Source organism: Balaenoptera acutorostrata, chromosome 9, assembly GCF_949987535.1.
Source record: "Balaenoptera acutorostrata chromosome 9, mBalAcu1.1, whole genome shotgun sequence".
NCBI lineage: Eukaryota > Metazoa > Chordata > Mammalia > Artiodactyla > Balaenopteridae > Balaenoptera > Balaenoptera acutorostrata.
Genome location: NC_080072.1, coordinates 65,228,259 through 65,242,868, shown reverse-complemented (window position 1 = coordinate 65,242,868; position 14,610 = coordinate 65,228,259). Strand labels below are relative to the sequence as shown.

General features: G+C 35.1%; 1 protein-coding gene across 13 annotated transcripts in view; it reads left to right on the top strand.

Annotated features, from left to right (window-relative positions):
- PICALM (phosphatidylinositol binding clathrin assembly protein) overlaps positions 1-14,610 on the top strand; it is a 107,840-nt gene that overhangs the window by 30,104 nt on the left and 63,126 nt on the right. For all 13 annotated transcript variants that reach the window (XM_007168506.3, XM_007168504.3, XM_007168505.3 and 10 more), the window contains exons 2-4: positions 2,358-2,500; positions 5,837-5,912; positions 9,109-9,211. In XM_007168506.3, the coding sequence (XP_007168568.1) occupies positions 2,358-2,500; positions 5,837-5,912; positions 9,109-9,211 (322 nt within the window). The remainder of the gene's footprint in view (positions 1-2,357; positions 2,501-5,836; positions 5,913-9,108; positions 9,212-14,610) is intronic.

Genomic DNA, 14,610 nt, shown 5'->3' with positions numbered 1-14,610 from the left:
CTGTGTTGGAAGCTAAGGTTCAAGAAGGAGGGTATGGACAAAGATGAAATGTATGCCAATCCTGTAAGCAGTTGGGACATCATTGAGGTTAGGCAGTGACAGTCAGTGTTGTGTTACAGGTCATTTTATGGCCAGTTCAGAGCACAGGGGTAAGGGGTAATTTGTGGTAAGACCCCAAATTAGGTATCGTTAGAAGTGAAGAGACCAGTCCAGCATTTTCTCAGTGGGGACAGTGTTGGGTGGGGTAATTTTTAATTGTGGAGTGTTAATTGTGCATTGCATGACAGTCTCCCTCATCCTTGACATTAAATGCCAGTAAAACTCCTCAGCGTGATAATCACTCTCCCCAGTTTATGAATGCTTCCGCAAGTGGTGACCTCTAGTTAAGGAAAAATAGGATCTGAACTCTGGCTTTGGCAGTGATAACGGGATGGAGAGGAGAAGGTGGGATTGCTAGAGGTTTAAGAGACTTGGTTACTGATTGGCTCTAGGGAGTGTTTATAAACACACACACACAGGTAGGAGCACCTTTGGGCAAGTATTGTGACAAGAAATTTTGTGACATTCAATTTTGGAAACTGAAATAAGATTCTGAGGAGTAAAATGACTATTGATGTCATTGTGAGAAAGTATATTTAAGAACTGAATAGCTTATCAAGGTAGTTTCTAGAAGGATATAGAAAAATATAGATATATAAGGATAAGTCCATGGGAAAAAAGGAAGCTAGAAATATAACTTCTTATAAAGTTCAGAACTTGACCACTGTGCTTGAAGTTTTAAAGGATTCAGAATGAGCAAGACGTGGATAGGTCTTGCCCCCAGTAAATTATATTTTGAGAGAGACAGAAAATTTATCTTCGGGAATAAGGCAAGTACAATATATTCAGTGCCATAGGACAGGTATAAAGTACTATTCAAGAAGTTTCAGAGAAGGCAGAGGTCAAATTATAAAATACCAGAAGTAAAATATCAGAAGCTGAGCCATACAGACCAAGTTGAATGTACTATTTAATTTTTGTTGCAGGTAGTCTCAGTTGTGAAAACCTTGTGTCATTCTCCTGTTCCACGGGCATTCCGTTTGACTCTTGTTCTTTGTTCTTCAGGAATTGTGGGCCAGGGTAACTGCTTATCTAAAATGCATCTGCTTATCTAAAATGCATTTGCTTATCAAATGTTACTTTGTATAGTAATTAGACCTTTTAGAACAAACATTTTTGAAAGATTATAAGCAGATAAATGATCATAGTTACATTGATGTTTACTAGCAATCACGGCCAAGTTAGGTCGCTTGAATTCATATTTAATCATTAGGTACTAAAGGTTAAAAGTGGACAAAACTGCTGATGAGTCACAGATAACTAATTTTTTCCCCTTTATGGTAGTTACAACAGGTATTTATACACTTTGTTTTATGCATACTGTAAAAGTAAAACAACTCATTTCTTGGTCTTCCTCTTCATTAAGTCTCTAAATCGGACCATATTTTGTATTTTCTTCATTGAATTTGCCAGTAATATCTCTGAAGCAGATTGGAGGTGAAACTCTGAGGTATATTAACTTTTTTTTTCAGTTTTGGTGCGAAAACAATTGTATATTAGATGATTTTATGGTAATGCTTTCCAATTATTTATATTCTAAAATATAAAATTAGAACTTACATTGTTTTAACTGTTCAGAGTAATAATCGAGTAGAATTCCTGGATCATTTCTTTGGAAATTTATTGCATTGAGAAACTTTCAGTTCATTTTCAGTTTTGTTTGTCAGTGTTAGCTAGTTGATATCAAGTGAAAACTGAGCTAACTCAGTAGAACTGAAGGGAGAAAAGAATGAGAATTATTTTATATAAACAAACTGAGAATCCTATCCACTCACAGATCACATATTTGCTCTTTCTATTAGTGCAAACACAGAATTCTAGGGGCGGATATTAATGAAGGTGTTTGAACTTCAGCTTATTTATGCTTCCATATGTATGAATTTTTAAACTTTTTTTTAAAATGTAGGAATGAATAATATTAGTATTGTAACTGAAGGTTTATGAGTAGTAAGAGAACTGAAAGTGTTACTCAAGGCCTTGAAATGGTTCCTTTTGAGATAAATAAAATACTTCAGGGTGAAAGGAGTTTGATTTACTTTCTGGTATTATTGATCAATTGTGTGATATTAATCAATGCCCTGTTTACTTCTCAGGTAGAAGTACTGTCTCAATTGTTCTCTTGAGAGATTCTTAACAACTTCTGCAAACTATCCATTGTTGCTCCACTCTTTTTAGATCTTTACCCTGTTAGTATGCAGATCTAGCATTAAAAATAAATGAAAGCCAGAGTAAATTAATCTTTTTTTTTTTTATTGCAGACTTAATTCAGTGCACAAATGAGATGAATGTGAACATCCCGCAGTTGGCAGACAGTTTATTTGAAAGAACTACTAACAGTAGTTGGGTGGTGGTCTTCAAATCTCTCATTACAACTCATCATTTGATGGTGTATGGAAATGAGGTAAGCAGTATTTTTGGTTAACAAGTATACTGGGGAGTTGACTGATTCAGCTTGTTTCTCTCACTGACACTTCAGAAATGGCTAGAGCAACTGAATAATACAGGTAAAAAGGGCAAGGTGCTTATACAGAAATATAACTGTAGACCCTACAGTTTGAGGAAAGATGGCCTTTAAGTCAGAAAGCAGAAAATGGGTCAGAGCACAGGGCACTTTCAGTAATGGAATCAAGAAGCAAAGATTAATGCCTAGAAATGGGTTCTGTAAGCATCACTGATTTTTGCAGGCCTTTGTGCATAGATTGTATGTTTGTCTATTTTCATTTGCTTTTTTATCATAGCCCAATCAGATTTCTGTCTGATCTGATGTAGTTGTCTATAGGCGCTCTTTGCCTAGTTCAAGGCTGTGATATTAAGGACTAAGATGGCATTTTGCTGAGGAGACTGATTGAAGAATGCCTTCTTCAGCAGAGAGTTGTGTCTGAAGCCTTTGTTTCCCAAAAAAGGGTAACAAATAAGATGCATAAGCTTTTGCAATTTAATGTTTGGAGAGAATCATCTTGTTTTCCATGATAGCTAATTTTTGAGTTCTTAGCTTAGGTGATTTTCCCAGCCTAGTATACTTGTAAAATTGTGTCAAAAGGAATATTTTAAATTGTGTTAAAAGAAAATTGGAATGGAACTAGATAAATCTAGTACCTTGGTATGTGCCTTAGAAAAATGCAGACCACTGGTTGCTGGGAGATAGCTCCCACAGAGATGGGGAGGGACTTTATTCATTGGTATCAGATTTATAAACATGACTTTCTGACATCCATCACTTTACTCATTATTCTGGGTTTTTCAGTCATGAGACTCTGCTGTTATCTTTGACGGATACCAAAGAGAACATCATTAGAGTTCAGAATTAAAGCAGAAATTTACCCATAACTCTTACATTGCAACAGATCTGTTTGCATGTTTGGTGTTCCTTTCTGGTCCTGTCCAAAGTATTTTTTATAGCTATAATCATAATTTATATAAAATATTATATTTAACCTTTTTTATATATCACACCATAGGAAGCATCTCCATGTTCTATGTTCTTTCTATTTATCATCATTAATGACTACATAATTGATCATATAGTCCATCATTTTCTTAATTCTTCTCTTTCCTGGAAATTTAGTTTTCTGATGATTCACTGTTACAGTACCACATTGAATGATTTTATTTGTAGTTCTTAAGTTTTAAAAATTTGTTCCAGAAGCGTTACCTGAAATATGATTACTTAGATAACAGACGTGACCATTTTTAGGACATATGTTACTCAGTTGCTTTCTCATTCATTATAAGCAGTATATAGAGTCAATAGAAAAATTTGGATGTACTAGCCTCCGTGTAACTTGAAGCATTTTGATCTTAACTAGGATATTAGTTTCTATTTTTATCAGGAATGTGTTTGTCTAAGATCATGATCATTTATTCAGAAGAATTTCAGGCTTGTATGTATTTTTTACCTTTTTAAAAAATATATATAGTTTATTCTTTAAAAAGAAAAAGCCACAAATATAACCAACTACAATGCTGGTTAAAGAGGCACACTATCAGTGGTGACTTTCAGAGGTACATAAGGTGATAATACCAGAAGCAAAAACTTTATAAAGGCAAAAAAACCAGAAAGTTGACTGTCATTCCTTACAGTTGACTGACAGAAAGAGAAAGGTAGCATTTCAGTAGTGGTTTTCAGATAAACTTTAGTTTCCCTTCAGCAGCTAAGAGAAATCCAATGCTCTGCTCTTTTTTTGGTGCTAGTTTGTACAACCCTCAGGTTTTTGCATTGGCAGGTGTTATTAGTCTGTGAGAGAGTATGCATAGGATTTCACTACACTATGGTGTTTCAAATTACACAGAACAGTGGTTCTCAAATAGGGCAAGGGCGGAGAGTGATTTTCATCCCCAAGGGACGTTGCTCATAACTGGAGGGGATGCTACTGGCGTGCTAAACATCTTATAATGCACAGGACAGGCCCCCACAAAAAAGAATGATCAGAACTTATAAAAAATCGTAGAGTGTAATGTTTTCTTAGGATATTTTAACACCTTTTTGAAACAGGTTGTTTTAGGATAAATGATGAAACAGGAGTCTTTGATTTACAAATTATTTTTCAAAATCCTGGTTTGTTTGGTGTGATCTCTGATGAACAAGATTGAGTCAGACAAGTGATGGTGTACATAAAATTGATAATAACCCTCTGCATACATTTACAAAAAAGTAAACCTTTTAAAGGAAATCGAAAGGAGTTTCTTTAGCTATTTGAGAGGTTGTATGTAAAGGGAAGCTAAGATAGTGTTCTGTGGTAAGCACTTTGGAGAGGGTTTTGACAGTATTTTGAGAAAATGAACTTTCATACACATACTGACCCAACAATTCAACCCTAAGTATATATCATGAGAAACTCTTGTATGTTTGCAGGTGGGAGACCAGTACAAAGATGTCAATGAAACATTGTTAATAATAGTGAAATTGCAAAGAATTTAAATATCTATATAGAAATGGATACATAATGATATAGTAGTTCATTTAAATGCTCAAACATTGTTTAAAATGAATGAACTAGATGTACATGTATTAAATGGATAATACTTGGGAAGAAGTTGTTAAAAATCATATTGGAAAAGAATAAGTACAGTATGGTATTTCTGTAAATTTAAAATAGAAAGCAAAATTAGGTACAGTTTATAGATACTTATATACGTGGTAAAATTGTAAAAACATTTGTGGGAATGATGTAAACCTACTTCAGAAAAGTCATTGCCTCTGAAGAGGGAGGGAGGGAAGGGAATGGTTTTGAAGGCGTGTGTCTTCAGTAGTCTGTAATTTGATTCTGTAAGGGGTCTGAAGTGATTATGGTAATGTGTTTAATCTGGACAGTGGGTAAGAGGATGTCTGTAATATTATACTCCAGTATGATTACAGATATTTTGTTTTTTAAAAAAAAGTCATAAAAATTTTTGTCACCAGGTATCTGTGTAAAATAAAGGCACCATCTGAGTGTGATTAACTGTAGCCATAATATGCTGTATAGTAAAGCCCAAAATTACTGCTTCTAGTTTAAAAGTGCCTGTTTCCTTTTATTTTAACTTTAATACCATAGCTGTGGGCATTAGACTTTAATAAATTCCTGCATGCTAGTGAAAAATATATTTTACGTTTTTAGGAGGATTGAGGATGATAAATTTAAACTAGATAAGATTAATGCAATGTGTTAACCACCACTTTCTCCCCTAATTCTCAAATTAGAGTTTCTTAGATGGCAGTACTATTTGACATAATTTGTTTTTGTTTTTTTTTCCCCAGCGTTTTATTCAGTATTTGGCTTCAAGAAACACGTTGTTTAACTTAAGCAATTTTTTGGATAAAAGTGGATTGCAAGGTAAAAACAACTTATTCATTATAGAAAATCAAGAGTGACCCCATTTGAGGATTACTGCAGAGTTGAACTCTTTCCTTTAGAACATGTGCTATGGAGGAATCTCATGTTTTAGTGAGGGTTGTAGGGAAGGAAAAACTGTATTTTCATGTGAAGATAAAGATGGACTTCACTACTTGACACCCAGAGCTTTTTGAAAAGTAGCATAAGGTAGCAGTTTGAGAGCATGGGTTCTGGAACTGGACTGCCTGCATTCAAATCCCATCTCTAACACTTACCAACTGCATAAACTTGAGCAAGTTACTTCAACTCTCTGCATCTGTTAAATCAGGAATAATGATAGCACCCACCCTGTAGGATTATCATGAGGCTTAACCTAGTTATACATGTAAAGTGCCTAGAATGATGCCTGGCAAATAGGAAACACTATGTAAGTATCTGCTTTCATTGTTGTTGTTCTTATTATTTTATGCTTTATTCCAAGAAATGTGGTTGGGAATATCATACATTTTAGTAGCAAAGGTAAGCATAATGTGTTATTCAGATGAATTGTTCATTGATACTTACCTGTTATTTATTTTACTTTTAATTCAGTAACTTGAAATTGCTGTAATCTGGTATTCTCACCCTCCATGTACATTCTGTCTTAATGGGATCTGTTATACTTAGTTCCAGAACTAGGGTGTTAGCATTATAGAATGTTAGCTCTAGGAAGAGCCTCATAAAGGACATACTAAGACCGTACTAAGACATACTAAAGGAATACTCAGCAATAAGGTTCAACTGGGAAGTATCTTTAGAGATCTGTGAGATGTGTGCTGCGCTTTGAAAGATGGGTGAGAATATGGAGTTGGCTTAAGCAAAGGTACACAGATGGACGTGGATGTGAAAGAGAAAGAGCATGGGGTGTTTAAGATTTATAGAGCAAATGAATGTGAATAGAACGTAGGATGAGGTATTAGAGAACATGTAGTGACAGATAGCCCTCAAGAAGCTGTTTGGGGCCAAAACCATGCACAAAAGATTTTGATATAGTTGGGATTTTGTAATGCAGCGAGAAACCATCAAACTTTTTTGAGTTGAGGGAGGAGGAGAGAGGGAGTGTGTGTTATAAAGAAAGCACCGTAGCGCAGTGCAGGTTGGATTCGAGTGAATAAAGTCTTAAAGACCTTGAGACTGCTCTGGTCGTGATTTTGGTCATCTAGTAGAGAGTTAATGAGGGCCTGAATTGTGGCTTTTGTGGCAATAAAAAGCAATGGAATTTAGTGACTAACTGTGTTTGTGTTTAGGAACTGTCCAGTTCAATACTTGTTTACTTTTGGCAGATGGAAGTATTAATTAGAATGAATTGAATACCCAGTCTTCCAGAGATTCTGGAAGGTCAGTAATCTATACATAGGACCAAGTGTTACAAGGTTGATTTTACTTTAATGGGACATATAATGCCTTAAATAGTTAAGGAAAAAAAAAAATGAAACAGTGGAATCCCTTTTTCAAATAACATCTTAAATAGAAGCTAGATATATATAACAGATGAAACTGGAGCTGCTATGTTTTCCGGAACATGCAAAAAACTCTGCCTGCTCATCTTTTTGTTTCTACTTTCCCCCTTATTCAGTTCATTTGAACTATAAGAGTCTGTGGAAAGCATTATGCAAACCACTACTCTAGAGCAGAAAATATGCATATGTCCAAGTGGGTTTTTTGTGTCTTATTAGCTACTGATTTTCTACTTTCTTAAGATGGAAATTAAGCACTTCTAGTGATAAGGTTTTAAGGCTTTCATTCCTTTTATGTAGAGAACAGTTTTTAGGCCTTTTATTTAAAGCTCATATTCTAAAGAGATTATAAAGGTAAGACTGAAATGGTAGTTAAAAGTATATAATTCAGTGGTGTTTTTGTAGTTTTGATTGCTGATGTATTTTGTTGGTTGGAGTCTGGTATATTTTCTTAAATATATACTGGGTGTATATAATATAAACTTCCAGTCTGGTGAGTGAGATAGACACTGTGTACATGTAATAGCTTTGAGCTGTACTTGGAGTAAGAATAATATGGGAGCACAAAGAGTTCAGGGAAAGTTTCAGAGATTGAGCCTTGAAGGATAAGAGAGATTTCTCCCATTAGCAAGGATGGAGTAGAGTGGATTAGAGGGAACAATATTAACTAAAGAGCTGAAGAATGTGAGTATGTAACACCTTATAAAATGCACTAGTAGCTATGAGAATATCTGAGGGCAGTGATTTTTCTTTTTCTATTTACTGATTTTTCTCCAGAGGCAAATTAGTAGCCACTCAAGAAATATTTGCTGAATAAATGAATTGGTGATTACGTTAAATCCAGTCACTTTACTTTACTTTCTTTTTTTCTTCCTTTTTTTTTTTTTTTGCTTGTTTTGGTATTATCTTTTTAAAGTAGCAGAGACCATCAACAACTAAAGTTGAATGTGTTAGATGAAGATGAACTAAAATAGAATGGACCTGCTTTTACAATGAGAAGCAAAAATTTATAGACCTCACTGAGCCAGGCAATAGCTAAAACACAAGTTTGTTTTTTTTTTAAATAATATTGATTAGATTTTATGGTGCTGAAGTTTTCAAATCTCATGGCTGTGATGAAACAAAATCTTAGAATGATTTAGGTATTCATTTTGAAAGTTTAGTTGAAAACATTCATATAATTGTTTTTTGTTAGGCCTTAAACTTGCGTATTGCCATTTCTTTCATTGTACTATGCAGTAATTTCCTCTCCTACTTATAAGGTTGGCACACATAAGTTATAGTTGTTCTAAATCATGTGCAACTAAAGATTGGTAAGTATGAAAATTATTAAATTGATTGATGATTTAAGGAGTGGGGTTGTGGTTCCAGAGGATGTTAAATTTGAGTTACGAGGTTGTCAGGTAGTATAAGAAAACAGGCTTTTCAGTTCCTGATAAATAAAAGATAGGAATGTTGGTCAGAAGTAAAACAGAATTATTTTAGTGAAATTCTAAGGGGGAAGATTTTTCTAAGCCACATATGATGTAACTGACTTCAAAAATGTTAAGTATTAGAGATCTTAATGTCACTTAATTTACATCACTAAATTGAAGGTGGGATAACAAGACAATATGACCATTGGATGAAATGAGTTGGTTTTCTAAGCTAATTGGGATTTTAATAATTTATGAAACCCTTTTCTGTTTCTTTTCTTACAGGATATGATATGTCTACCTTTATTAGGCGGTATAGTAGATATCTAAATGAAAAAGCAGTTTCATACAGACAAGTTGCATTTGATTTCACAAAAGTGAAAAGAGGGTGAGTTAAGCTTGCTTTTTTTTTTTTTTGACATCTGATGCATTTGCATATTTTAAAATATAAGTCATAGGCATTATTGATTATGAATTACGGAATTTCAGGCCAGTTTTAAAAGGTGAACTTCATTTTTCTCTGAAGAAGTATATCAGATACTTTTTGTACTAGGATTTTCAAAGTTCATTTGAATTTTATAACAGCTTTATTGAGACAGTTCACACAACATAAAATTCACCCTTTTGAAGTGTACATTTAGTGGTTTTTAGTATATTTACAAAGTTGTGCAGCATCACTGCTATCTAATCCCAAGACATTTCATTGCTTCCCATTTTCCTCTTCCTCTAGACCCTGGCAACGACAAATCTACTTTATATCTCTATGGATTTGTCTGTTCTGAACATTTCATATAAGTGGAATCATACGATATGTGGCCTTTTGTGTCTGACTTCTTTCATTCAGCATAGTGTATTCAAGTTGTAGCATCTTTGTTGTAGCATGCATCAGTACTTCATTCCTTTTTATGCCCAAATAATATTCTGTCATATAGAGACACCATATATATATACATACCACATCTTTATCCATTCATCTGTCCTTGATGGACACTTAGGTTGCTTCCATGTCTTAGCTGTTGTACATAGTGCTGCTGTGAACATTGGGGTTCATGTATCTTTTTGAATTAGAGTTTTCTCTGAATATATGCCCAGGATAAGATTGCTGGATCATATAGTAACTCTATTTTTCATTTTTTAAGGAACCTCCATACTATTCCCCATAGTGGCTGCTCCAGTTTACATTCTCACCAGCAATGTAGGGGGGTTCCTTTTTCTCCACACCGTCTCCAGCATTTATTGTTTGTAGACTTTAACGATGGCCATTTTAACTGGTGTGAGGTGATACCTCATTGTAGTTTTGATTTGCATTTCTCTAATAATTAGTGATATTGAGCATCTTTTCATGTGCCTGTTGGCCATCTGTATGTCTTCTTTGGAGAAATGTCTATTTAGGTCTTTTGCCCTTTTTTTAAAAATTTTTTTTCTTATTCTGCCCATTTTTGGATTTTTTAAAATAATTTATTTATTTATTTATTTTTGGCTATGTTGGGTCTTCGTTGCTGCACAAGGGCTTTCTCTAGTTGTGGCGAGCAGGGGCTACTCTTCATTGTGGTGTGTGGGCTTCTCATTGAGGTGGCTTCTCTTGTTGTGGAGAATGGGCTCTAGGCACACGGGCTTCAATAGTTGCAGCATGCTGGCTCAGTAGTTGCCGCACGCGGGCCCTAGAGCGTGCGGGCTTCTGTAGTTGCTGTGCGTGGGCTCAGTAGTTGTGGTGTGCGGGCTCTAGGGTGTGCAGGCTCAGTAGTTGTGGTGCATGGGCTTAGTTGCTCCGCATGTGGGATCTTCCCAGGACCAGGGGACAAACCCGTGTCCCATGCATTGGCAGGCAGGTTTTAACCACTGCGCCACCAGGGAAGTCCCAATTGAGTTTTCTTTTTTGATATTAAGTTGTATGAACTGTTTGTGTACTTTGGAAATTAATCCATTGTTGGTAGCATTGTTTGCAAATCATTTCTTCCAGTCCATAGGTTGTTTTTTTGAGTTGTTTATGGTTTCCTTTTCTGTGCAAAAACTTTTAAATTTAATTAGGTCCATTTGTTTATTTTTGTTCTTATCTCCGTTACTCTAGGAGATGGATCCAAAAAATTATTGCTACAATTTATGTCAAAGAGTGTTCTGCCTGAGTTTTCTTCTAGGAGTTTTTATAGTATCTGGTCTTACATTTAGGTGCTTAATCCATTTTTGAGTTTATTTTTGTATATGGTGTTAGAGAATGTTCTAATTTCTTTCTTTCCATGTAGCTGTCCAGTTTTCCCAGCATCACTTACTGAAGAGACTGTCTTTTCTCCGTTGTATCTTCTTGCATCCTTTGTCATAGATTAATTGACCATAAGTGCATGGGTTTATTTCTGGGCTTTCTGTCCTGTTCCATTGATCTATATGTCTGTTTTTGTGCTGGCATCATACTGTTTTGATTACTGTAGCTTTGTTTTATAGTCTGAAGTCAGGGAGCATGATTCCTCCAGCTCCATTCTTCTTTCTCAAAAGTGTTTTGGCTATTTGGGATCTTTTGTATTGCCATGCAAATTTTAAAATTTTTTGTTCTAATTCTGTGAAAAATGCCATTGGTAATTTGATAGGGATCACACTGAATCCACAGATTGCTTTGGTTAGTAAGGTCATTTTAAGAATATTGATTCTTGGGCTTCCCTGGTGGCACAATGGTTGAGAATCTGCCTGCTAATGCAGGGGACACAGGTTCAAGCCCTGGTCTGGGAAGATCCCACATGCCGCGGAGCAACTAAGCCCGTGTGCCACAACTACCGAGCCTGCGCTCTAGAGCCCGTGAGCCACAACTACTGAAGCCCATGCGCTTAGAGCCCGTGCTCTGCAACAAGAGAGGCCGCGATACTGAGAGGCCTGTGCACTGCAATGAAGAGTGGCCCACGCTTGCCGCAACTAGAGGAAGCCCTCGCACAGAAACGAAGACCCAACACAGCCAAAAAAAATGGATAAATAAATAATAATTTTAAAGAAAGGTGCTAATAATTTAAAAAAAAAAGAATATTGATTCTTCCAATCCAAGAATCAATCAGTCAATCAGTATATCTTTACATCTGTTTGCATCATCTTCAGTTTCTTTCATCAGTGTCTTATAGTTTTTGGAGTACAGGTCTTTTGCCTCCTTAGGTAGCAAACTGTTTTTCAAAGTAGATGAACCATTTTACATTCCCACCAGCAATGTATACAGGTTCCAATTTCTCCACATTCTTGTCATTGCTTGTTATTTTCTGTCTTTGATTATAGCCGTCCTAGTGGGTGTGAAGTGGTGTATCGTGTTTGGTTTGCATTTTCCTGATGGCTAATAATGTTGAGTGTCTTTTTATGTGCTTATTGGCCATTTGTATATCTTCTTTGGAAAAATGTCTGTTCAAGTCCTTTGCTTGTTTTTTAATCGGGTTGTCCTTTTACTGTTGAATTGCAAGAGTTTTTTAATATATTCTGGACATCAGTTCTTTATCATATATATAATTTGCAAATATTTTCTCACCTCCTGTGGCTTGTCTTCACTTTCTTAATGGTATCCTTTGAAAAACGTAAGTTTTTAATTTTGATGGATTCCAATTTATTTATTTATTTATTTTTCTTTGGTTGCTTGTACTTTTGGCATCATGTGTAAGAAAACATTGCTTAATCCAAGATATGCTCCTACGTTTTTTCTGTTTTGTAGTTTTAGCTCTTACATTTAGGTTTTGATCCATTTGAATTAATTTTTGTATATGGTATGAGGTATGGGTGTAAATTCATTCTTTTGTATGTGGATATTCTGTTATCCCAGCACCATTTGTTGAAGTCTTTTCTTTTCCCATTGAATGGTCTTGATGAAAATGGATTGATCATAAATGTAAAGGCTGATTTCTGGACTCTCAGTTCTATTCTGTTGATCTATGTCTGTCCTCATGCCAGTACCACATTTGTCTTGAAGAATGTTGCTTGGTAGTAAGTTTTGAAATTGAGAAGTGTGAGTTCTCTGGCTCTCTTCTTAATTTTCAAGATTGTTTTGGCTATTATGTATCTCTTGCATTTTCGTATGAATTTTAGGATTAGCATATCAGTTTCTGCAGAAATGGTAGCTGGATTTTGATAAAGATTGCATTTAATCTGTAGATCAAATTGGGAAGTGTTAAGTGTCTTAACACATTGTTTCTAATCCATAAATACAGGATGTCTTTCTGTTTATCTTGTGTAATTTCTTTCATTGCTGTTTTGTATTTAAGGTTCTTTTTAATCTTGAATGCAGAGGTTGAATTTATTTCTTGCTATGCCCTATAAATCACAGTCTTTTTGTCATAAGGACTAATCTCATGAATGATAGAATCGGTGCTTCTATACCTGATTAAAAAGTCTGGTGTACAGGCTTTTTTTAGGATATATGATGAGTCCTCAGGAAAGAAGACATTCTTAAGGGGCATCGATGACCCTTGTAACTATGGAGGCCTGCCCTGAGGGGAATCTGGCTTCTGCGGAAGTACTCTGAGTTTCTGAATTTCCTTGCTCTTTACAGACCCCAAAGATCTACGCAATTAATATGTTCTTTTAAATTGTTCTCTTGACATGTTAAATTACTAGACTGAAATGAAAAATTTAATACAAATGTAAAGTAACCTCTCAGTTATTCAAGAAGTTTTAAAGCTGAATTTAAATGTTTCTGTGTCACTGTTTCAAATTAATTGGAAGGTGATGAGTTTGGAACCTACCAAAACTGAATTCCACAGATTTTTGTTTCATATATTTAGGTACTTTGTAGGTGATTATGATAGAGGAGATCATATTAGAAGTCTGATTCTTAACCCTCAGTATTCTGTCCAGTAAACCACTTTCCAGCTGGGTTTATATTAATACTTTCCTGTAAAGAGTGTTCAGTTAAAACTGATCAAGATATTTGTAGATTTCACATTTATATATATATATATATATATATATATATATTTAAAATATTTATTTGGTTGCGCTGTATCTTAGTTGCTGCTCATGGGTTCCTTACTTGCGGCTTGCTGGCTCCTTAGTTGTGGCACGCGGTCTCCTTTGTTGTGGCATGTGAACTGTTAGTTGCGACATGCATGTGGGATCTAGTTCCCTGACCAGGGATCGAACCTGGGCCCCCGGCTTTGGGAGCGTGGAGTCTTAACCACTGCGCCACCAGGGAAGTCCCAGATTAATATATTTTAAAAATTATAACTTTTTTTCTAATCTGAAGGGCCAGTTTCGCGATTGAGGAGTGTTGCTGCATTTTTATATTTAATAGAGCAAACTTTTATTATTTGGATGAGAACAGCCCTTGATTATGTACGATGTAATTAGCACTGATTTAAAGGAAATTACTCTTATTTAATGCTAAGGAAAAGGAAAGTGAATCAAAGAGGACCTGTGACTGAATGGACTCAAGAATAGCACAACTTGTGTATGTATCTGGGTGTATAAAATACCCAGATACATACACATACACATATATATCAGTATAAATAAGAAAGAAAAATATAGAACATAAGAGTATAAATTGAAGGCGTGAAATTTATTATATGATGGCAAAAACCTCAGTAGACTGTTTCAGTTTTGGAGAGGGTTTGTGTAGTAAATAGTAAAGTTTTATTTACTAGGGTAACAAATTTTTATGTTTACAAAAGTAATAAACTATTACAAAAATTCAGGCAACATAGCATTCTGACTTAAAGAAACAATATTTTGGTGTATCTAATCAGTTTTCTGTGTGTAAATACATGTATGAAGGGACACAGAAAATTACATAATCACATTATTTGAAGACTGCTTCCCTCCCCTAATATATAT